At 40.0% G+C, this 26,497-nt stretch overlaps 1 protein-coding gene across 3 annotated transcripts in view; it reads left to right on the plus strand.

Moving 5' to 3' along the window:
• The window catches only part of PRKG1 (protein kinase cGMP-dependent 1), a 1,388,722-nt gene that overhangs the window by 1,178,312 nt on the left and 183,913 nt on the right, over positions 1-26,497 (plus strand). The window contains exon 1 of one of the 3 annotated variants that reach the window (XM_043987058.1): positions 19,867-20,003. The exons of the other annotated variants lie outside the window; for them this stretch is intronic. Coding sequence (XP_043842993.1) covers positions 19,918-20,003 — 86 coding nt within the window. The 5' untranslated portion in view covers positions 19,867-19,917. Of the gene's footprint in view, positions 1-19,866; positions 20,004-26,497 lie in introns of those variants that run through there. 3 annotated transcript variants of the gene reach the window in all.

Genomic DNA, 26,497 nt, shown 5'->3' on the forward strand with positions numbered 1-26,497 from the left:
GTGTATATTTCAACTCCTCTGCAAGTAAGAAATTGCCTTTGTGACTTAGAATCATTGAAATCATCCCACCACAGTCAATATGCTGACGGGCCTCTGTAGGCTTATTATATTAGGCTTTGGGCTGAGGGACATATGGGTCCTTTGTCAGGCCCATCCTTGAACTCTCCATTATTTAATAGAAGCTACCCAGAGATTGACTTCATCAGCAAAGTTTCAAAGACCAAGGTCACCTCAAGTGCATAGTAGACATAGCCATAGGGCTAAAATTCATCAAGGACATGTAACTTGTCAGTGTGAAAACTCCTCCACCAAAGCATATTGCAACCCACCTATAACTTAAATGGATTATAATCATTGTCTCATATAAAATGTTTTTAAGCTTGCAACATGCTTTGCACACCTTGTTTCATTTGATCTTTACAACAACCCTTTGAAGTAGATTGTTTCAGAGTAGAGAGATGGATTTAGAATTGAGGGACCTGGGTTCGTGCCCTGGCTCTGCTCATGACTATCTGTTTAACCTTGAGCCAATCACTGAGTCCTCCTGGGTGTTCATTCTTGTTCTGTACAAAGAGCGCTTTGGGCCTAGTTGGCCTTGTCCACTAAAATTTCTTACAGGTTAAATCTATGCTCCTGTGATTATCTCTATTTCACAGGTGCAGAAATTGAAACTTAGAGAGACTAAATGACTTAAGTATAGTCACACAACTAGTAATATGTGAGGCTATATTGACTCAGGTTTTCTGGTTCCAGCATTTTATCTACTAAACCATATGATCTCACCTAAGTATTTGATAGTTGTCTAAATCTCAGAGAACAAAAAAAAAAGTCTGTGATCACTTACCTAGGAAGTGTCAAAGGCAGAGTTTGAGCACCCATGTTTTCCTAATTCCAAATTCAGCATTCTACACCGGTCGGCTACATGATCTCTGATTTCTAAAAATTAGGAATAAAAAAGAGCTTCTGAAATGTATGTATTGATGCCCCCTCCATTGGCATATGATCCTCTATGATAGACAGTGTATTCATTGGGGGAAAGTGCCAACTCACATCCCACTGACACCCAGAATAACATGATTGTGGTGGGGGCTCTGATTGTCTGTTTTAGTTTCATCCGTGATCAAGACCTATCAAAGGACCCCTTAAGTATTGCATGTATAGAAACAGTATTTCAAAGGCCTCTCCTTCCCTAAGCAGGAACAGATTGCTTTTGTCATATGGGATATGCCCAATAATTCCTCCTTCACAGCACTATAAATAATAGGGTAGTAAAGCAGCGTTACGTTTATTTTTATGACATGGCAGTAAAATGATGTTATGCGTTACTAGAAGCTGGCATTGAAATCCGATGGTCCATGTCGGCATAATACTGATCGATATCAAGAGCTTGTCATTTGAAATTGACACCATATTATTGGCATCTCATTTCTTTCCTCCCTCTGGGTATGAGTTTTTGGGCTTGGAGCCAAAACTGAGTGACATCCAAAAATAGGTCTATGATCTTGTTTATTGGAACGATAATTTCATGGAAGATCTGTTAAATGAGATGCCATGCACAGATGAAGCTTATGGATCCCCACATGGGCAAGGATAGGGTCAATTCAACAATCCAATTAAATAAAATGTATTAGAAATTTTCTATGTGAAATGTGGAAGGAAGGAAGGAAGGAAGGGGAGGGAGGGAAAGAGGGAGGAGGGAGGGAAGAATGGAGGGAGGGAAGGAGAAAATAGGTATTTTTCAAGTACCTATTATGTTAGGGACTGATAAACACTTTATAAATATGATCTCATTTGATCCTTATAATCCTGGGAGGTAGGTGCTATTATTATCACCCCATTTTACAGTTGAGGAAACTGAAACAAACAGGTGACATGATTTGCCTGGGGTCACACAGCTAGTTAGTACTTGAGACTGGATTTGAACTCAGGTCTTCCTGACTATAAGCCTAGTACTCTATTCACTGTACTATCCAGCTACTTCCACAAATGGTCAAGTAGGCACTACATTAAAACTCTAGTGATGAAGAGCTCATTCACTCACTCCTGACAGTCTATGCCACTTTAGGATAACTCTAATCATTTAGAAGTTCTTCTCGACATTAAGCCTTCAGTTTGTCCCACCGAAGGATCCTGGTTTCTATTCTCTGAGGCCAAGGAGAACATGGCCTAATCACTCTTCCACTCAGACCTTCTACATACAGAGGGGATGCCAATCTATCCCATAAGGGATAGCTCCAGTTTGTCTAGACATAGGATAGATGCTCAGCTTCACTCCTCCTCACTGCCTAGATGTGGGAAAGTAGAGTGGGAAGTAAGCTTGTGGTACTGACTACATTCTTCATAAAGTAATTCTATATCGAGAGTCTTGTACTCACATTTGCTGTAGGCTTTTCAGTCCCTTGGTATATAAAGTGATAAAACACTGGGGGAGCACACTGCCACTGGATGATAAAACCTGCCAGATACAAGAGACTTGATATTGTGTTGGCAATCTTAATATCTCTGAGTGAAGGCTGTGACTTACCTTCATGCTTTAATCCCAGGATTACCTTTGACCCTGAGAAGAGATGGCTTTAACAGGGTTTAGGAAGTGAGGGGCTGACAGATGATCTTGTTTGTGGTATATGTGTGTGTGTGTGTGTGTGTGTGTGTGTGTGTGTGTGCCTGTGGGTATGTTTTAATCCTGTCTAATCTTAGTTTTTCTCTAGATAAAAATAGCCATTCTTGGAGACTAAAGTGAAATTCTACATGTGCATAGAAAGTTCCATTGGAACATCATGAATCATATTGAAAGAGTCCTTGGAGCTGAGACAAGATTCCACTGTTGTCTCTTTGCTATAACCTTTAGCCTGAGAAGAGCCCCCTGTTATAAAGCGGACACTCCTCAACCTAATACCTATGACAATAACAATAGACAGGACTATCCAATAGCAGTTTAGAGGCCAAGATGTTAACTTTCAACTGGGTCACAGTTGAATCTAGTAGCTGATGGACCATTAATGAGTTTGCTAACATTTCCCAGGGAAGCTGGTACAGTGGGAGGAAGAAAAGATCATGTTTTCAAAGGCTACTTTTTATATGGATACATTGGACATCTTGAACATAATCAGCGTAGGCTTACTGAGCATGTTTGGAGGTGCGGCAAATGCTTTAGAATATTTCTTCCGTTATACTTCAGCTTCAATTCAACAAACAATTTTTTACACCTACTCCAGGCAAGGCCCTATAATCCATCCTGAGGATACTGAGGAAAAATAACAGTCCTTGTTCTTAAGTATTTGTAATTGGGGTAGGGGCTAGAGGTGGGAGGGTGTGAAACAAACATAGATAAATATAATTCTAAGTTTTATGACAGGAAAAAGGATAGTCAGACAACGTGCTATGGGAAACTTGAGAAATAGAAACAGCCCTTTTCAGGTACAGGATTAGAGGGTGTCTCCAAGAAGCAGACATCGGAAAAAGAAGGGATTTAACAAGGGACAGTCGAGTGAATTTTAGAGGAGGGGTGGGTGGAGGGGCAGCATACACAAATGTCCGGACCCAGAACAAACAAATTACATCCCTAAATCATTCACAATCCATTCTGGCTGGATTATAGATTGTGGAAACAATTAAGGCTGTACAAATCAGAGCCGTGATAGAGGTGACTGTAACAGCCACGCCCAGGACTGACCATTTTGTCCTATGGGCAGTAGGGAGTCCCTGACGGTTTGGGAGCAGGAGAATTAAAGGCCAAAACTATTATGGCAGCTCTGTAGAGGACCAGCTGGGGAGAGGAGAGATTAGAGGCAGACAGAATAGTTAATGGAGCATTATCAGGGTTCACCTGAGAAATTATAAGGGTCTAAATCCTGGTGGTGGCAACATGAGTAGGAGATTCATGTCAGAATTGTGAGAGACAGAGACCCTTCAGAACTTGATGTTTGACCATCATGGATGGGATTGGGGAGGGAGAGTGAGGAAGAAGGAAGGAACATGATGACATCATCTTTCCAACCTACAGAGGAAGACAAATATTGCACAATCAACAGAGATCGTTAGTTTAGCTTTGGACACACTGAATCTTAGGGTAGAGATATATAGAAATAGGTTGGGAAACAAATGTATAAATAGATAAACAAACATTAAGTGACAGATACTGTGGGTATTGAGGTTAAACTAAAGTACCTGCCCTCAAAGAGCTTAGACTCTGTGGAGGAAAACAACACAGGCAAGTCTAAGTCTAAATAAAATATATGCAAAGTAAATTAAAAACATGCAAAAAGAAATAGAAAATAATTTCAGGGGGCACTCATAGCTGAGGGATCAGGAAGGCTTCATGTAGGAAGTGTCCCTTAGGGAATGAGTACATGCAAATCTGGGAGTCATCCACAAAGAGAGAATAATTGAACCTATGGAAATAGAGGAAATCACTAACAGAGAAGAGCATGGGAAAGAAATGAGATGAGAACCTTGGAGGACCCCTCTCACCTGAGAGGCAGAAGATGTATTACAGTACATTAAAGAAGACCTGGAAGGAGTAGTCTGACTTGGACAATGAAATTGAAGCATATTGCATGATATGTTATTAATGAAGTTGAGTGGTAGAAAAGGGACTGTGATTTTGTCAATGGTTGTCTAATGAAAATAACCAAGGTGGCTTGTTACAGACCATAATCAAGTATGGAGGAAGTAATATTGATGTTTGTAGGTTTGATGGTGTAGAAATATCATAATTAAAAGTCCTGTTAATTTGCCCCTTAATTAATGGATTATAGTGCTATATTTGAGCAGGTAGGTGGTGCAGGGGATAGTGGGCATGGCCTGGAGTTGGTAAGACCATCTTCCTGAGTTCAAATCTTGCCTTGGACACTTACTAGCTGTGTCACCCAGGACAAGACACTTAACCCTGTTTGCTTCGGTTTCCTCACCTATAAAATGAGTTGGAGAAGGAAATGGCAAACTAGTCCAGCATCTTTGCCAAGAAAACCCCAAATGGCTTCACCAAGAGTCACACAACTGAAACAACAACAACAATAATAACAACAATAAGATTGAAACAATGTATCACCAAGAGCAGGCAGGAATAGGATATGTACTGCCATATGTCTGAAAATTTACTCTTGCAGACACCAACTACCTTTTCAATCATGAGAGAAAAGATTTCTTGATTGGAAATTGAACAAAACAGCACATTGGGTATTGAATAAATAAGATAATGTGGGGTCCCAACTGAATAATTATATGACAACTTGATAGGATTTTAAGATGTTAATTAAGATTTCTAGTGACTTTAATTACGAGGCATAACTACTTCCAAACATGAACCCGTGAACATTGCCTTCCTTCTTTTGTAATCACAATTAGGAGATCATTTATGATGTGATTGTCTCTGAAGCCCAACCTTTATTCCCTTTATTCCCATTTATTCCCATCAGGTGCATGCTGGGTGTATTCCCCGCCCCCTTCAGTTCTGCCAACTCCTCCAATTTATTTTTAAATAATAGAGCAACATAAATTTGCTCCATAATTCATTTTGATATGCCAGAGGATCAGCCTCCCTTCCTAACTCTGCAGGAATCTCAGGTGGCCTTGATTTAGGCTCAGTTCCCCAGGCTGCCTTAAGCTATTTCCTTCCCAATCTCCCCCATCTCTCACAAAGACAGAATCACATCAAGTGAACATGTGCCTGAACCACAATTAAGATGTCTGAGCTGATCGGTTCCCTGCTTGTTAAATGACTAGTTTGTAGAAGAAGATTGTAAAGTCACTCCTAGCTGCCATTTTAATGAACCTGGCTATGACCTGCTGGGCCACAGATGAAACACATATGATATAGCTATGGAACTCATACCTTCACATCTATGAAATGGATAGAGTGACAAGGGGCAAAGTACTAGTAGAATTCTAGGGATTGACAGAGATGTTACAGTACTGAGGCAAGCAGGGCTCATGCATTAACAAAGAGGGCAAAATATTATTTAAAGGGAAAAAATGTGTTGGAGACTGTTGTTGGCACAAGGAAGAGCTGAATTCAGTTGGACTTCATGGCTATAGAACGGAACCTCCATGGGGTATAGATTGGACCTCCCCATGGAATGCATGGATTTTGACCACTCTCTCCTCCTATGCTCTCTTTCTTCCACCAGCTCCTAAGACACTGGTCTCCCTTCATTCTCTTCCTACTTCCTCTTTCTCCTTCAGTTTATATCCGTCCTTGATTTATAATCTAATCAAGTGATATTGTCTGCCCTCAATGTTCACCCGATGATTCCCAGGTCTGACTACCAATGATCATGTAGTTCCATGTGCCCATGAGAAGGGCAAATTTGGGTTCTTACTGTTGCCTTATGATCTGCCCCTGGTTTAGGATGACCACATTAGGCAGTATAGAGAGCCTCTCCATGGCTTGTGAGCATCAGAAGCAGAGTGGCAGAAAAGGATTTTTTTCATTTTTTTCTGTCTCTCTAAAAAGTCATGTAGACAAACATCTAGATCTTGCTGCTTCATTCAACTGTGTCCCAGCTGTATTTGACCTGACCTTAATATGAGACTCTTTTTTTCTTCCCTTTACCAGCCATGTAATCAGGGTCAAGCAACTCTCTGCCTGACGGCCTCCTGGTACTACCTCTCCACTCTCCCCTTAAACAGTATCCACTCAATAAATGTTATTTTTCACGGGGATAAGTAGAGAAATTGGTGTGCCCTTCCACCAACATTTATAGAGCATTCATGTAAAAAATGTTGGATTTTAAATCGAGGGGACATTGGATGGAAGTTTAAAAACACATGGTGAGAAGATACCCAACACAGAACAACTGAAGGATGGTCTTGGAGAGGGGGATGAAATTGATCATGATGCAAACTGAGAAAATGGTGGACAGTGTCTTAAAGGGTAAAGGAATGAACAATGATGTGAGTCCAGGCATGTTAGATTGATGGCTACAAAGTCCAAGTGATTTTGATGTCAGAGGATATGGGTACAAATCTCAGCTCTGCCACTCTACGTCTATGAATGGCCATGACTGTTTAAACATACAGTGACTATCTCTATCTCTAGATCTATACACACATATACATATATACATATATATAATTTTAACTTATTTTTACAAAGAGCTTTAAGCTTTGCAAAAGCACTGATCTCATTTGATTCTTATAAGATCACTATCATAAGTGTTATGTGCCTTTCACATAGTAGGTACTTAATAACTGCTTATTTATTGAGCAACTATTTTCTTTTATACATTCAGAAAAAAACTCAGTGAGATCAATGAACCTGACCATGGTCATAGAGCTAAGTGATAAAGATGAGATTTGAAGCAAGGTCTTCCTGATTTCAAGACCATCCCCCTCTCTGCTCTATACAGGAAGCCACATCTCTGAGCCAGGGATGTGTCTGCACCTCATGAGGAAGCAGGGGGTAGTGGAGCTAGAGGTGCTTTGGAATCTCATTTTAATGCCCAAATCTGTGTGATCTTGGGAAAATCAACTGAGTTTGTTTCATCTTGTATAATATGGGGACAATTATACTTGCAGTCCTTACCTGGCAGGGTAGTTGAAAGGATAATCAGAGATAATGGGCATAAACTGTTCTATAAACCTGGGCAGAATCTGTATAAATATGAGTAATTATTATATCAGTAAAATAACCAGTGGAAAATGGAGCAATGCAGTCAGTATGGTCATATCTCTATTGCAGGAAATTGCCAGTTTAATTGAATCTGTCCACTGGGCACCATATAGGAATTTTTTGATTCTCCAATCAGGAAGTCAAAATCAGATATGGTTTATGTGACATTTTAGTAATAGGAAATACTGTCCACATGATCCATGAAGAATGACTGATGGCCCCCTGAGAGCATAGCTCTCTTTGACGTTCCCTGGGGACTTTAAGCAATATACAGAGGCTTTTGTTTCTTCTTCAGGGAGTTTATAACCTAATAGAAATGTAAATTCTTTTGACAGTGACATAAGGCATGTGTGTATATATTCATCTTCTGTATAACATTTATATATTTAGCACCTATGTGTATATGCACATACATGTATGTATATATGTACAGCGTAGAGAATATAGTTACTAAGTGGTTAAATATTAATCATTTGTGTTTGATATCTAAGTTTACATACATGCTTATTTGTATGTATACATACAAATATATACGAGTATACATGGTATTGGTATATTTAGTGAGAGTGAAATTTCCTTAAGATTATGTTCGGATAAATGAAGGATGTGATTCAATCTAGGTGAAAGGTAACTCTTTGTGTGAGAATACCTTCCATCATTACATATCACAACCTATGAACAATATAATAGCTAAGTCCTAGGGAGGAGACTGATGTTAAATAATTTTCCCAGAGTTACACAGCTTATAAATCTCAGAAGTGGGACATGAACCCAAATTATCTGAACGTTTAAGATAACTCCTATACTATGGTACCTCTCCCTTAAGATGAAATTGTGTATTCAAACATTTCACTTCAAAATTAATGGGAGAAATAATGGACACTCAGGCGAGGAGGCAGAGAGGAGACAGGGACTTATAGAACTTTAATTTTAGCAAACCATCTGGCAAATTTCTAATGCTATTACCATAAGGGGAGAAGGTATGACTATGGGTTGGCCAATAGTGTAATTAAGGTTGATTCCAAAGTATTTTAATGACTGAGTCCAGAGAGTTTGATGTTAATTTGGAAGAAGGTCTCCAGCAGAGTGCTCCAAGGATCTATTCTTGGCTCTGTGTTCTTTTACATTTCTTTTTTTTTTTTACCAGTGACTAAATGGCCGACTTATACAATTGGTTGATAACACCAAACTAGGATGGATAGCTAGCACACCTGGGATAACAGCAAAAATCTGTCAAGGTTTGGACAAAATGAGTAAGGTGAATTTTAATAGGGGTTGATGTAAGATATTTTTGTTTTGTTTTGCTTTGTTTCAGAAGCTTAACTTAGAACTATTATTAAACTCTCTCTTACATATGTAAGTTGAGATGTAAAATCCCATTAGAACATAAAATAGTTTATGGGATTACTGAATAAGCATTGTTATATTTCACTTTGGGTCTCTACTGCCCCTTCAAAGTCCCTATCTACCAGCCAGCTAGGCCGGGTCTTGGGTTCCTGATGTAAGGTATTTAAAAAAAAACAGTATCACAAGTGATAAATGGGAGAGGCACGACCAAGCAGAAGTTTGTCTGACTAGGATCTGGGGGTTTTAGTGAACTCCAAGTTCAGTACAAGTCAATAGTGGGAAAATATTACTAGAACTAATGTAATCCCCCAGGATATAGGGCTATCTCAGATATAGTTATGGCACATGAGAGGCTCGGGGAGAGTAGAAACACAGACACACAGGCACCACCCACACACACATATACTCATACACACACACACTCATACACACACGTTCATACACACTCACATGGACTCATACACACACATGTGCATGCAAACACACACACACACACACACTCATACACAGAGTTTCTGAAAGTCATTCTTCTACTGAAGACATACAGAGTTGATCCCATTCCAGGAAATACCCCCAAGAACCCCAACAATATAACAGCATTTCATCTAAATCCTGGAGTTTCACCTGGGTTTTATTTAGTCCTTAAAAGCAACTTCAATTCTGATCTAGTTCTATAGGAAGCAATGTGGGAAGAGCTTTGGCCCTGGATTCATAGGACTTGGGTTCAAATCTCTCTTCTGATGCTCACTCTCTGTGTGACCTAAGATAAGTCACTTTCTTTCCCTGGGTCCAAGCTTCCTTAGGTGTAAAGTGAGGGGCCTTGTCCAGGTGGTTCCTTCTTGTGCCAGTTTTGTGAGATATGTTCACAGGCTAGAATTCCTGATGCGTAGGTGCCATTTCTTTTTCCTTGTATCTCCACAAGACACCATGTACCCATATGTCCATAAGTCAATTCAATTGAAGAAACACATGGTGCCTACTTGGTGCACAACACCACAGTGAGAATGGAAGAAACAAAGACAAAAATTAGTATATTAGTATTCCTGTTCTCAAGAAGCTTATACTCTACTAGCACTGCTAAGTCTACTGAGTGTTATATTTTTTCCCTGAATCAGGAAACACAAAGAACAGATGGAATGGTTCAGAAGGGAGATTCCATGAAATTGGAGCTAGGGATCAAGACAACCTCCATCCCACACAGGTAGTGGCACCTGACCCAGGCTCTGTGGAAAGCCAGGGATGCTGAGAGGCACAGTCGGGGCAAGTATCCCAGGCATGGAGGATAGAGGTGCCAGATTCCCACTGCTAATAGAGGCCTTACTTTAAAACTTCCCCATGACCCCTGGGAAAGGGGTGGAGAATCTCACCCTTAAGATGTTTTCAGGTGGCAGCTAGGTGGCACAGTGGATAAAGCACTGGTCCTGGATTCAAAAGGACCTGAGTTCAAATGCAGACTCAGACACTCGACACTAGCTCTATGACCCTGGACAAGTCACTTACCCATCATTCCCCTGCCCCCTCTTTAAAAAATGCTTTCAAAAACTTCAGAAACTCTCTTCACAGGAACTTAATGAGTATTTACATCACTGTGGCACTAAAAAAACCTAATTAGTCCAAATTAACTACCAATTTTGATGGAAAAGGGGACAGGAATTTTGATGCCCATTCCAAGGGTAACATGTTGAGTTTAAAATGTCTACTGGACCTTCAGTTCTAGGTGTCTGAAAAGCACTTGGAGATCCAGGACTGGAGGCCAATAGAAAGACTGGGGCAGAATAGGTAGGTTTGAAAATCATCAGCATAGTCATTAAGTCCATGGTAGCTGATGGTGTCACCAAGTGAAGTGATATAGAGGGAGAAGAGAAGAGGACCCAGGACAGAGCCCTAAGGGACACCTACAGTGAGAGGGGGTGATCTGGAGGAGGATCTAGCAAAGGAAACAGAGAAGAGGTGGTCAGAGATGGAGGAGGAGAACCAGGAGAGAAGCTGTCTCAGAAATCTAGAGGTAAGACACCATCAGGGAGGAGAGAATGAAGAACAGTGTCAAAGACTGGAGAGAAGTCCAGAAGAATAGGGAGAGACAGGTAGAGAAGGTCCTTTGGGCCAAATCCTCCAGGTCCAATGACAATGTTTATACAGGATAAGTGATAATAGGTGTAGAACTGAATGGCTCCATAGCCAATAGCCTCGTTTTCCAGTTGAGGAAATTGAGCCCCAGAGATATTAAGTAGCTCCCCCAAGGTCACACAGACAGTTAATGTCACTGGCAGGATTTATCCCCAACTCCTCTGATTCCAAAGCCACTCTGTCAGAATGTCTCTCTTCTCAAAGCCTCTAGAACTAGAAGCAACTTTGTGGTCATCTGGTTCAACCCTCTCCTTTTATGGAGGAGAGAGTTCAGTCAATGTACTCAGTCATACCAGTAGCAGGGATCAGAGGCAAGATTTAAACCCAGGTCATTTGATTCCAAAAGCAGTGTTCTTTCCCGCTTTTGGAACTATTTCTCATCTTTTAAGATCAGAGGATTAGAGCCCTAGAGCTGGAAGGAAATTTCAAAATCATCTCTTTATACCCAACAGACAGGGAAAGTGAGGAAGAGAGTTGCGAAATGATTTGTCCAAGGCCATGGAAGTAACAAGTGCAGACATGATTTGAACTAAGATCTGGGACTCCAAATTCAGAATTATTTCCACTCCCCCTCTTCTTCATATTTTAGAAAACTCATTATTTAACAAAAACTGCTGGGAAAACTGGAAAACAGTATGGCAGAAATTGGGTATAGAGCAACATCTCACATCATCTACTAAAATAAGGTAAAAATGGATACATGATTTACAAATAAAGGATGATACCATAAGAAAATTAAAGGAGTATGAAATTATCTGTCAGATTTATGGACAGGGTAAGAATTTAGGACCAAAGAAGATATAGAGAATAAAATTAAATGTAAAACAGATGATTTTATTATATCATATTAAAAAGTTTTTGAAAAAGCAAAGCTAATGTAACAAGATTACAAGACAAGTAGAAAACTGGGAAAGAATTTTTGAAACGAATATCTCTGATAAAGACCTCATTTCTCATAAAGAACTGCCTCAAATTGTTAAAAATACAAGTCATATTGATAAAAGGTCAGAGGATTTGAACAGGCAGTTTTCAGACAAAGAAATCAAAGTTATCAATAATCATATGAAAAAATATTCTAGATCATTATTGTTCAGAGAAATGCAAATTAAAACAACTCTGACATATCACCTTACACCTATTAGAATGGCAAATATAACAAGAATGGAAAGTATTGGTTGTTGGAAGGATTATGGGAAAACTGGGATACTAATCCACTGTTGATGGAGTTGTGAAAAGTTTCAACCATTCTGTTGAGCAATTTGGAACTATGCCCAAAGGGCTACAGAATTGTGCATACCCTTTGATATAGCAATACCACATCTTGGTTTATATCCCAAAGACATCCCCAAAAAGAGAAAAAGACCTATTTGTACAAAAATATTTATAGTAGCTCTTTCTGTGGTGGCTAAAAATTGGAAATCAAAGGAATGCCCATCAATTGGGAAATAGCTAAACAAGCTGTGGTATATGATGGTGATGGAATATTACTGTGCAGTAAGAAATGACAAACAGGATGATTTCAAAAAAAAAGCTTGAAAAGACATGTATGAAATGTATTGGAAAATGAGCAGAACCAAGAGAACACTGTACACAGAGACAACAATATTGTTGGATGAAGAACTGTGAATGACTTGACTTTTCTCAACAATACAATAGTCCTAGACAATCCCAAAAGAATATTGATGAAACATACTACCCATCTCCAAAGAGAGAACTGATAATAATGGAATAGACTGAAACATGCTATTTTTTACGTTCTTTCATTAAGTGACAAATATGGTGATATTTTGCATGACTATATATTTGTAACCCATATTAGATTGTTTGCCACCTCAGGAAGGAGGGAGGGGAGGGAAGGAAAGAGGGATAGAGATTGAAACAGAAAAATGTAAATAAAAATGTATAACCTGAAAAAAAAGAAGAAAGTGGGGGAGGGGTGTGCTGGGAAGGGTACAGGATGTATTTATGTATCTCTACACACACACATAAATATATATATATATATATGTTGTGCTCATATGAATTATTAAATTTGTCATATATTATTTATATAAATTGATATGTATATGTTATTTTTTGTTTGTTTGTCTTGGTTGTTTGGTGAGGCAATTGGGGTTGAGTGACTTGCCCAGGGTCACACAGCTAGTAAGTGTCCAGATTTGAGCTCAGGTCCTCCTGAATCCAGGGCCGGTGCTCTATACACTGCGCCACCTAGCTGTCCCCATGTATATGTTATTTATAAGACAGTTATTTACCTCTATTTTAAAAAAAGGAAAACTGCCTGTTTATAAAAAAAAAAAGGAAGAGGAAGTATTTAAAATACTTAGTTATATGTACTAGAATATATCTAGGTATACCTAAATGTAATAACATATAAAATATACATTAGGGGACAGCTAGGTGGCACAATGGATAAAGCACTGGCCCTGGATTCAGGAGGACCTGAGTTCAAATCCAGCTTCAGACACTTGACACTTGCTAGCTGTGTGACTTTGGGCAAGTCACTTAACCCTCATTGCCATGCAAAAAAAGGAAAATATACATTATATATGTCATGTATGTGTATGTGTATATTATATCTATGTTTAATATATGTATAAAATTTAATTATGTATCACAATTAATTTTTTTAAAGAAGGGATCATATTCTGGTAGAGACTGGACATGATGATGCCCCCAATATTCCTTCTTACTCTGAAATTCTGTGATTCTGAAAAATTGTGCTTATAACTGTCACAAAATAAAACTGATGGCTAGTCTTATATTCTAGGTGAATGCAGAGTATCTAGTGAAGTGTGTGGTATGTTTTTGAATTGTCTCAAAAGTGAATGACAGCACCTCCTAGCTAAATGTCATTCTTAACGCTTCTCAAAGAGAAGAAAAGTTAGTGAGATTCCAAAGACACTACCCCCACCCCTCAGCCAAAAAAAAATTCACAATTATAATTCTTACTGGTTCAAAAACAGGCCCTGGGAGTCCCTGAAAATTCCAGTAGCAGCTCAACCTTTAAATCTGCCCTTTTAAAACAGCAATAAAATAAGAACAGAAAAGGAAAGCATTCACAAAGCTTTACCTTTCTTTGGAAAATCCTCCCTAAGGCCACATTCTTTCATTTGTAATGCTTGGCCAAGTGGCTTCATAATTGAAGCCAATGGACAGAGTAAATGCCATTTATGCCCTACAAAAAAGACTTGTCTGGTGAATTACTTTGTACAGTGTATCAAACATGGCTGCTTTCTTTCCATGGCTAAAACTGAAGGAAGATAAGGGGAAAAAAAGGAAAACTAGCAAGTGTAATTTGTCTTAGAGGAGCAAATGCCTGGAATAAATTGAGGAATAGAATTATCTATGTGGATACCAATAATTCACCTCAGGTGGACTGTGCCGATCATTAATGATGCACAGAGGGAGCTGTCCTCAGAGGGAATTCCCATTGGCATCTCTAGAGTCCACACAGTGTGTCTTCTGAAATTGCTTTTGCTTCCTCCCATCTCAGTTGTGTTCCATTTAATGGGCATTAGATGGCTGTGGAACATGCCTTAGAATGCTAATTTTACACTTTAAGACCAGAATGCATTTCAGTTTCAGCTCAGCAAAGGGATGGGAAAATTGAGTATCCAAAGTTTGTTGAGAGGCACTGTGAGGTAGCAGGTCTCAAACTGACCTTGGGGCTAGGACGACCTGGATTCCAGTCCTGCTCTAACACATCCTGGCAATATGACCCTGGGCAAGTTCCTTAATCCTCCAATACCTTGGACAGTTTTATAAGATCAAGTTGCATAGACTGCTAATTTGCTCTGTTGTTCTTTGTCCTTCATTTTCTAAGAAGGCCAATGACATCACAAGGAGTTGCCAACCTCATTCTCTCCTTCAGATTCATCAAAGTCCTGTGACAAGACAAATTTCAAGATGACTGGCAATGGGCCAGGGAGAAGTGAGTAACTTTGGCCTTTAGTTACCAACTTCTCCATGGCCCATTGCCAGTCATCTTGAAATTTGTCCTTGTTGGGGGGGGGTGGGATTTGAAGGAAGGACAGGGATAACTAAAGAAGACTTTATGGAAGAGGTGGTATTTGGACCCTAAAGAATGGATAGGATGTGAAGAGGTAGAAATGTGAGAAAGAATGCACCTCAGACATGCATAGTCTTGTGAATAGATCAATTTGGCTGGAGCAACATCCACATGAGAGGGAATAGTGCAGCATAAAATGAAAGTGGGGTGACGCCAGCCCCCAGCAATCCTTGAATGCTAGGCTAATAATTTGATTGTGAATTTATTCAGGAGGCAGGAGGCAACTCTTTAAGTGTTTTGAGCAGAAGCTCTGAGGTTGGGGTTTTAAATTTCATGACCCTTTCCTTCAATCAATGGGCCAGAGGATGGTGATGAAGTGGAGTGCCAAGGCTTATGAGATTTTGCAGGGTGATGAGGTTATCCCAATGGGCTTCCCAGGAGTATGGTGGAGAAGTCACTCAGAAAAATCTTAGAGTAGTACAACCAGGCTTTTCTAGTAATAACAATGTAGCCCATTGTGAAGCGGTCAGGTGCTGATTGTTTCAGCTGTCACTCTTTTCTTCCAAGTAAATTTACTGCTAAATATCCTTTGTTAAAAAATAAAAGAAGGGAAAAATAATTTCGTTCAATGACATCTGAGGAATGGAAGTGATTTTAACTAGATACTAATAGAATCCAATTGGCAACTATTGATGCATAATTCAGGAACAAAGTTGATGTAGTCCTGTCCTGGGGTTAAAACTCCTCTAGTCAGGGAAAGAACTTCAAAATTGCTAGAGGCTAGCCATTTTCCCCAAAAGGTAAGATTTGACTTCCCTCTAAATTTATAATAAAAACTCGGGGTTCAATCCTCTATCCTTCATCTTGCTGGCACTGAGCACTCTAGTTTCCAAAGTGGTTCTTGTTTCTAGAAGCCTTATATCTCTTTGAGAACTTGAAGACTTAGCTTGAGAGAAAAAGGCACTCCCACCTTGCTAGAAAGTCCAACAACCCCATTTTTAGTAGTCCCATCTTTCTTTAGGACCTTCACAGTCTGTATGACTAACCATACCAGCAAAGGGCAAAGATTGGGTTTGCTCTCAGGCTTGGTGGTTCTGTTCTTCACTGCTCCTTGGCTCAGCCTCTTGCAGCTCTCCAGCTTGGCCTAGGGACTTCTCTTCTTGCTCCATAAGAACCTTAGAACTTCCCTAATACCACACCCCATGGCAGTTGCTTCTGTCAAAGCCTGGAAGCTCAGTGACTTTGCATCTGGTATACTCTCCTTAGTTACCTTCTGTTTTCTGTTGATGTTTTCTTCAGGAAGTGCCCCATTCTTTTAGAATGACATTACCCAGTTCAGGATGCATCAGTTGCCTCAACCTAAGGCATGTCCCAAACTCCAGGGTTTATCTGTGGCTCATCTGCTATTGCCTAGAGCTCAGTGTGGGGATATATAAAAATTGACAACAAAATAACCACTGTCATCTTCTACCTTTTGGGTTGGCATAATGATTAACACATAAAGGACTGGATGTCTTCAACAGTGTCTTCGTACTCCACAATTCCAGGGCTCTAAGCTCACATTTTATATTCTACAATCGTCCATCCTTTGGCCAAGAAGCCTAATGTAATGGATTAAGAAAAAGAGTGAGCTAAGAACTATAGGAATTCTAAATGCTGTTTCACATATGTTTTTTTACTTTCAAACTTAAAATTATTGGGAGTAACTATTATGCTGATGTCATGGCAAAGATCTGTGAGTTTTCTCCCGAAAATGTCACCATAATCTACAAGCCCACTTTGTAGTGATGAAGTGCCATCCACTTATTCATTCATTTTTTTATTCATTGATTAAAGGAAACAATATTTATTCAGTGCCTGTTGGATGCTGAGGTCTGGGCTGTTCTGTAGGGTCTCATACCTACCAAGGTTAGGTCATATGTGGGCCCATTGGTCATGGGGCTCTCACTTCAAGACAACCACTTGGCTCATTCTCCCCATTGGGAAACGGCTGAACATGCTTGAAAATGAGCTGGTTTAATACACAGGTCACTGAAATCCTGGAACTTTAGAGATGGGAGGGACCTCAGACATCAGCTGATCCAATCTCCTAAATTTAGAACCAAATCCACTGGATTCCATCCTGGGACCCCATTGGCATTATTCACTTCTCGATTCCCACAAGCACATGCCCTCATCAGCCAAGTATTTATAAAATTCCTACTATGTGCCAAGTGCTATGCAGGGAATCCAATGATAAAAATGAAACAGCCCCTTCTCCCAAGGAGTTTACATTGTATTACAGATACTACATTTGCATAAATGTGTATGTGTGTATATATATAATTTATTAACAAATCAATATTTTTCTTATTAAATTAATAGTAAATATGCAGAACATATGCAAAAAGATGATGGGGGAGGGAGTCAAGAGCATCTGGGAGATCTGTACTTCTCTCATGATATTTTCAGTAGATTTCCACCAGAGCCTTCTGTCTCTCCTTCAAATGACCTTTCATACAGTTGACAGAGTAATGTCATTTGTTCTCTGTTTCTCTGTTTGTTTTTATGTATGTATCTATGTTTCTCTGTTTTCCTCTGTCTTTTGGTCTTGGTCTCCATCTTGTTGTCTTATTTTTCTGTCTCTTTTTCTCTGTCTCTATTTTAATCTTTAATTCCATCTCTCTGTCTCCCTCTCCCTCTCTCTTTTCTTCCTCTGTCTCCGTCTTTCTCCAGCTCCCTTCCATCTCCCTTCTCTCACCCTCTCCCTCCTTCCTCTTGCTCTCATACACATACCTTACAACCTTCCTTTGCTCAAACATCTTCCCAGGATTCTATTGCCTACAAAGTAATGTTCAGGCTCTACTTGGCATAATCTGGCACCAGCCTTATCTCATATTTCCCCATACACACATACATACATGTACATGCACAGACTTTACAATTTATACAAACTGTTCACAAACACACACACTCACACCTTACAGTTTATACAAACTGATACAAACTCTCCACCTTTTAAAATGTTCTCTGGACTGTCCTACTGCATGGCCCTTGCCCATGCTGTTCCTTATGCCAGGAACACCCTTCCTTCTCATCTTCACCTGTTGAATGCACATTTGTCTTTGCCAGAAAGACAAGAAACTCCACTCACTCGAAGAATGTCAGTTCAACATTCTCCTTGCCTTCCATACTTGCTAGAAGAAGGAAAATATTCAGTCCAGTGTCATTCTTGCTACTAGCTCTAGTGGCCAATTCTTTTTATGATCTGAGTTGGCAAAACCTACCTTCCAGCCTATCCTTTTTAAAGCCTAGCTCAAATGAGACATTTAGCAGAAAAACTTTCTGCAAAGATTTATTTCCTACTGTTTTCTTTTTAACAATAACTTTTTTGGCCTTGTGGATGCAAAAGCTTTTTAAAATTTACGTGGTCAAAATAATTCAATTTATCTCCTGTGGTTCTCTTTATCCCTTTTTGGTCATGAACTTTTCTTCTATTCAGAGATTTGATAGGTAATCCGTCCCATATTACTCTAATGCACTTAGCTTTTTTATCTAGGTCACATACACTTTTGGAGCTTACCTTGGTATAAAGTAGAAGGTGCTGGTCTAAACCGAATTTCTTCCATACTGTTGACCAATTTTCCCAGTTTTTATCAGATGCTGAGTTCTCATTCCAGGAATGGGGCTCTTTTGGTTGATCTTATACACCAAATCTGTGCCATTGATTTTTTTAACCTGTACCATTTCTTTGACAATTATTATTTATTTTGAGTTGTGTCAATCTAAAGTGTATAGTTTGAAACTTTGTATGATAGGCCTTCTTCATCAGAATGCTAAGTAGTAAAAGTATAAAGAAAAACTAAAATCAGTCTCTACCCCCAAGGAATGGACAAGAAACAACATGTACACAGAGAAGTGAATGTAAAATATGAAAAATAAATGTATCTCATTGCCTAGAGCCTGGCTCACCCCCACCCCAGACTTAGGACTCACATAGGCCAAATGTAATCTTGGGGGTACCCCCAAATATAATTATCTCTAGTTTAGGGATACTTAACCTTCTCTTTGTGCTCTTCACAGACTGCTTTGGCAGTTGGATAAAGACTACGGACCCCTCCTCAAGAATGATGATTGCATAACTCAGAATCCACATCATTATAAAGGAAACCAGAACTGAGTGAATATAAAGATGCAATTTTTCCCCATGCAAGTTCATAGACCCCCCCCCCCCGAACTCTATCCAGAGATCCATTGAGGGTCCTGGGACCGACCCTAAGCTAAGCACACCTGCATTAGCTGGTTACTGCCCACTCCCCGAGATTATTCTGGGAAATCTCTGAGTATATCTCACATATTCTGAATAAATTCACATTATACGTGAAGCAGCCAAGGCCCCAAGATGTTGAGTGAGTTGACTGAGATCGCACAGTTTTCATTTGTGAAGTCTAGAGTCTAATTTTCCTGATACTGTGTCTGGCCCACTGCATGATGTCTCGCCTCACATGTAACTTAAGAGGTGTTGGTCTGGGCCAGCCCTGGCCCAAAGGAAGTGCTGGGAGCTGTGCTGACAGCTGGCATGCTGCTCCTGGCCTGTATTTAGAGAGTGAACAGCTCTGAGAGCTGCTTCGCATGGACTGGGTTCAAGGGGAGGAGTGGTCAGCCGAGTTTTTCCGTGCCTATTTCTCAGGGATTCCGACTGGCCCAGAGAGATCTGAGCAGCTGCGACCTTTCCCAAGTCAGGTCGTTATAACCTGGGTTAAATCCTATCATTGGTCAGAGGATAAGATGCAGCTTCACAGAGGGAGAACAGGAGCTTGAGTGAAGACAAAGTTTGCCTATGGATTATTCAGACTCAGAAAGTGATGCCACCATTGGGTATAGTGATGATGAAGACTCCAGTGATGACCTTAAAACATTCTCAGAGTCAGTACTAAGAAAAATAGCATCTCAATAGGTGTTTGTTTGTTTTTTAATATTTTTGTCCTCTATATTCTCATTACCAGAATTCTTTAGCCTGCTAACCCAAACAGTGCCTCTTATTACCAAATGAAGGAATTGGGGATAGAATTGTGAGCTTTATTAATAATTAGTATCATGTTTATTAGGGTGATAGATATTAATACCCTCAAGCTCTGGTAACACTTCGAATGATAAAGGCAAGGAATTAACAATAATTCAATCAGTGTTTCTTTCAGGAAATCAAAAATGTACATATAGTTTATCATGTACGACTGTAACAAGGGTAATAAATGAAGTGTGAAGCCAATGTGAACAGCAGCTACTTTCGATGCTTGTCTATTATTTATGATCTCGAGCAGTTTGGTGGTTAGAGGGTCTAGAGGCATTGCTTGAAAATAAGAGTTTTCTGTGGCAATTTCAGATTATAAATTTCCATGTTGAGCAATACTACTGTTATAAAATCTCAAATAAACATTTCTGCTGATGAACCAATACCTCTATCTGGGGGAGGGGGACAAGAAGAACAACTCTCAGAAATTGCCTCTTTGCTTAACTACACAAAAGAGGCAAAATAAATCATATTTTGACTTAAATAAGAAATGTACTTTCTGCATAATCCATTCTTTGGTGTAATTGGACTCCCATTGTTAGGGTAATGCAAACATATATGACTTGGGGAGCTTCTAGATGTTAAATTTGAATAATTGCAAGCAATATGTGTATTAATATACAAAGCTCAAGTTAAATAATGCATTTAAAGCACTTTGCAAACTTTGAAGTATTATGTAAATGAGAGTTATGTGAACATGTAAATTAGTCTTAAAATGACATAATACAAAATGAATGCAAGGTAGCTTGGGGAAGGAAGGCACTAGCAGCTGAAGAGTTAGGAAAAATGTTGTGTAAGGGCTGGTGCTTGAGAGAAGTCTTGAAGAACATCAGAGATTGCAAGAGGCAGAAGTGAAGAAAGAAAGTAGTGCTTTTGGGACAGTCACTTCAAAGGCACAGAGACAAGAGATGGCAGGTCATGTGTGAGAAATAGCAAATAGCTTATAGAGTTCAAGGAGTAACATGTCAGACTGAACAAGTAGGAAGGGACCAGGTTATGCTCAGCCTTAAATGCTAAGTAAGGAATTTTATAGTTTATCCTTGTGGTACTAGGAACCACTGTAGCAGCAGTGATGGTGGAATGGGTGTGCATGTGTATTGGTCTATGTGTATGTGTACGTGTGTTTGTATATGTATATGTATTATGCATGATGTGTGTGCATGTTTGTGTTTGTATATGCATTTATGTGAATGTGTATAGGTGTATATTGTATATTTGTGTGTGCATGTATATATGCATGTATGTATACACATGCATTTTGTGTGTGTTCTGCCTTGTGTGCACACATGTATGCATTGTGTATGTATATGAATGTGTGAGTGTATGCATTTGTATGAGTGTGTGTACATGTGTGTAGAAGAAAATGAGTGATATGTCCTAGGCTTTGCTTTAGAAGAATCATTGTATGAAGAACAAGTTGGAATGAGGAGAGACCTGACGCATAGGGACAAAGTCAAGGGTTATTGCAATGATGAAAGATAGAATGATGAGGGACTGAATCCAACTGTGGACATATGGGAAATGTTGTAGAGGTCCAACCAACTGGGGGAACGAGAAGGAAGTATGGAGTATGACGCCATGGTTTCAAACCTCAGAGATTGGGGGATGATACCCTCTGCACGAATAGGGATGTTCAGAGGAGGGCTGTGCTGTGGGGAAAAGACAATGCTTTCTATTCTGCACATGTTGAGTTTGAGTTCCCTACCAGCCATCCAGTTCAAAATATCCAATTGGCAGTTGGCCATGTGGGAATGGAGGTCAGGGGAGGGGTTAGTGCGTACATGTAGATCTAGAAGTCATCTGCATCAATGTGTTAATTGAATGATGGAAGTTGATGAGGACAACATGTGAAAGGATAGAGAGAGAGAGAAAAGAGTATCCAGGACAAAACCCTTGGGGCACACTCTCAGTGAATCATGGGTAAAGATGCAGCAAAAGAGACTGAGGCGTGGTCAGACAAGTAGAAAGAAACCCAGGAGAGAGCAGTGGGATGAAAAACAAGAAAGGAGAGTGTCCAGGGGGAGAAGGTCAGTAGTGTCCAGTGCTGCGAAGAACTCCAGAATTCCCGGATTCTAGAAGGATGAGAAGTCATTGGGAGCTTTGGAGAGCAGTTTGAGCTAAATGATGACATCCAAAGCCAGAATTCAGAGGATTTAGAAGGAAGTGATATAGAGTTGAGGTAGTTTTTAAGGACTTTAGAAGGGCAGAGGAGAAGAGATAGGAAGTGATGACTAGCAGAGATGATAGGATCAAGAGAGATTTGCTTTGGTGGAAAAGACACGCACTTATTGAAGTCATCAGGGAAGGAACCAAGAGATGGGAAGAAATGAAAAACTGAAGGAACCAGTGATGTTTAGCTTGGAGAAGAAAAGACGAGAAGCCTTTTCGAATCTCCCTTAATGCTAATGCCTTCCCTCAGTGGATTATTTCCAATTTATCCTGTATGTGTCTTGTTTGTATAAAATTGTTTGCATGTTTCCTCCTCTATTACATTATGAAGCCCTTGAAAGCAAGAACTGCTTTAAACAACACTTTCTTTGTATCCTCAGTGCTTGGCACATTGACTGACACATGCTTATTAACTGACTGGCATAATAATTGTTTTCAAATTGTTACAGGACCATCACGTGGAGAATGAGCAATCCTTGTTCTCCCTGGCCTCAGAGGGTAGAACACAGAGCAAGAAGGGTCATCATAATTAGAGATGTCCCAAAGGGAAATGGGCTACCTTGGAAATGGTAGGTCCTCCCTCATTGGAGGTGTCCAGTAAGGAATATCCCTCTACCTCCTGGGACAGTCCGTTCCACTTTGGGATAGCTCTAATTAATAGAAAGGTTTTCCTGATATGAACTAGAGAATATTAACAGACATTTCCACAGTGCGTGAAAGTATGCCAAGTTTACACATTCACTGCCTCATTTTGATCCTCAAACACAGGCCCATGGTTTGGTATTATTGGTTTCATTTTACAGAGGAGCATACCAAGACTCAGGAACGAGTAGCTCCCCCATAATCATGCAGCCAGTAGATGTCTGAGGGAAGTATTCAAAGGGTTGGCCTGTGAATAGAGCATTGGACTTGGAAATCAGGGTGACCTGAGTTCAAATATGGCCTCAGATACTTATTAGCTACGTGACCTTAGGCAAGTTCTATAACTGCAGTGTGCCTCCTGTTCAATCATATGTAAAATGAGGGATATTTTTGATGGTTCCCTTCTAGGTTTAATTTGATTATTCAGTGCTTCAAAGCCTAGGCTCTCTAGCTTCTACCAAGGCAGCTGGTGATGTAATAGACATAAGTCCATTGGACTGGAGTCCAGAAGACCTGAGTTCACTAGCTGGACAAGTCACTTTCACATTGGTCTGCTTCAGTTTCCTCAACTAAAAATTGAAATATAGTAACACCTGCCTCCCAGTATGGTTGTGAGGATCAAATGAGATAGTCCCCAGTCCCAACTCTGCTCCTTTTAAACTATGTGATTCTGAGGAAGGTGTTTTCCTTCTCAGTCCCTAACCATGGGAAAATTGCTTCGCATGATGGATAAAAGCCGCCCCAGTGGTGATATCAAGATTTCTAATAGCTTAGATGGTCACGGTTATCGATAGGAAATGTGAATCTTTGATAGTAGATCTCAAGAGCATTTTTAAAATTAAGTAAAATATGATCTGTGAACCTGGACAATTTTATGTAATTATAGTATCCTTAGAGAAAATATCATTAATGAATTAACTCAAAGATTATCACTACTTAAGAAAATAGTCTTTCACAATTATATCTGCAGCTTTCAGTATAAACATTTGTTCCAATGTATAGTGCAAACACTTTTAAAATTATGAGTAGCTTCTTACAAGTGTAATATGCAAATTGTTACCAGATTTATCTTTGACAGTTCCTAAAAGATATTTCAAAGCAGATTTTTAAGGACTAAGCACTAAAACACACAAGCACGATGATTTTAGGATAAGTATCCAGAACTAACAATTTTTAACATATGATCTATTTGTAACAACTCATAAGTCCCTAAACAAAATTGTTTCCCCAGTTTCAATTACTGTGATCCTCCATTATAGATTTAGGCAATACTGAGCCCCTCTTCCACCCCCCACAACAAATACACATACACACCTCAACACCTTCCTTGTAAGACTTCTCCCATTGATGAACCAAAAATAAGATAGAATCAGAGCATCATAGATGTCAAGAGTGGGAAGGGACCTTATGTGGCATCTGGTTCAACCCCATACCACACAAGGAATCCAATGCTCTCATACCCAATAAATGCTCATCTGCCACCCTGTTCTTCTCATTTTGTTTTTGTTTTGTGTAGTTTTCTATTCCCTTCAAGGTCTTTAACCTCTACAGAGCGGGAATGATGCACCTCTCACCTTATCCCAAGGCTCTTGTCCTTGGTCTTCTTATCTTCCCTTTTCCAGGTTCCCAGATTCTCCCCTTGATCATCTCTTTCACCCCCATGGCTTCATTTTCCAAAGTGCAAATGATGCTCAGAATCTACCTTTCAGACCTGACCCCTTTTTCTCTGCCATGGACTGGTATTTCCCAATAAGACACCTGTTCTTCAATAACAAAGACAGTTTACTTGTGTATTTGTATTCCCACAAAACCAGCCAAAGTTCCAGGCATAGACCAGAGTAGACCCAATAAAAGTTTATTAATTAACCTCAGACCACTTGCAGGCCAACTAAGGGACCACTGGGCACATTACTTTAACCTACCCTGCCTCAGTTTTCCTAAACTGTAAAATGAAGAGGTTGGATTATATGTTCTCTAAGGGCCCTTCCTTCTCTAGATCTATAATTTCCACCTAGACATTATAACCCTTTAAGCTTAATCTACCCAAAACTGAGGTCATGACTTTTCCTTCTCAAAAACTTAACCACTGACTTCAATTTTTCACCCATTTAGTCCCCCATGCTCCCAAACTTGGAGCCAATGTAGACTTCTCCTCCACCCCCACTCTCATTCTCATCCCTCATATGTGTTCTGTTATCAGGCCCCATTAACTCCACCCCTCTTGCATCTCTCACATTTGCACTTAATCTCTATTACCGACCACCACTTCCCTAGGGAAAACCCTCACTGCCCCTCACCTGGACTATTAGACTGGGAGAGATTCCTGACAGATCTTCCCACCTTGACTCTCTCCATGACCTTTCACAACCTGCTAGAAAGAGCTTTCATACACAGATACCTAGGTGGCACTTCTGTGCTCAACAATCTCCTGTGGCTCCCTATTGTATCTCAGCATTAAAGCACAATCTCCTTTGCTTAACATTGAAGGGCCTCCAACGTCTGGCACCCGCTCCCAACCTTCATCTGGCTTTGCTCCCCTTCACCTACTTATCTACTCTCTCTGTCACTCTGCCTCTGTCTGTCTCTGTCCCTATGTCTCTATCTCTGTCTTTGTGTCTCTGTATCTCTCTATGTTTGTCTGTCTCTTTCTGTCTGTCTATCTCTATCTCTCTGTCTGTCTCTGTATCTCTGTGTATCTCTGTCTGTCTGTCTCTCTCTCTCAGGACACACATACACATACGTGCACACACTGCACTAGTCAAGGAAGCTAACTAACTGCCACACCACAAACAGATACCTTGCTCCCACACTTCTGTGATTTTCCCGAGTTGTATCCTAAAATAAGAACATCCTTACTCCCACCTATCTGGATGTTGAACTCTTGATCATTCTTTTTAAAAATAATACAAGGATTTTTATTTATTATTTTCTAGTTATATGTAGAGATAGTTAGCTTTCAACATTTGATTCTATAAGATTTCTAATTCCACCCATTCTCTTTTAAGCCCATGGCAAACACCACCTCCTCCAGGAAGCCTTCCTGTTTCATGGTTTGTAAGAGCATTCCTCAGGGCACATGAGGCATTTTTCATCTAAATACTTGGAAGCTGTATGTGTGTGTGTATGTGTGTGCGCGCACGCGCGTGCGCGCGCCCATGCGTGCGATAGTTTATTTATGTCTTATCCCTTTACTACCCCAGGAGCTATATATAAACTTACACAAACTGTGTGTGTCTCCCATTGCCCAGCACAGAGCTCTGTGCCCAGGTAATACTTAAATCTTAGCTGTTATTTCCTTCAAATGCCATGATAACAAAAGAAAGAGGCACAGGTGTGTTTGGAGAGCCATTCATCACTTACCCAGAGGCCAGCTGTATTCTGTTGGTGAGGGTCCAGGAAGCAGGGTACCAGACAGAGAGAGGCTTTTCCTCAGGGATAGCACTCAATTCATGGATCAGAGAGTCAGATTTAGAGTTGAAAGGGAATCAAGTCTGACCCCTTGATTTTATAGGTGAGAAAACTGAGGCACGGAGAGGTT

Source organism: Dromiciops gliroides, chromosome 2 (genome assembly GCF_019393635.1).
Source record: "Dromiciops gliroides isolate mDroGli1 chromosome 2, mDroGli1.pri, whole genome shotgun sequence".
Taxonomy (NCBI): Eukaryota; Metazoa; Chordata; class Mammalia; order Microbiotheria; family Microbiotheriidae; genus Dromiciops; species Dromiciops gliroides.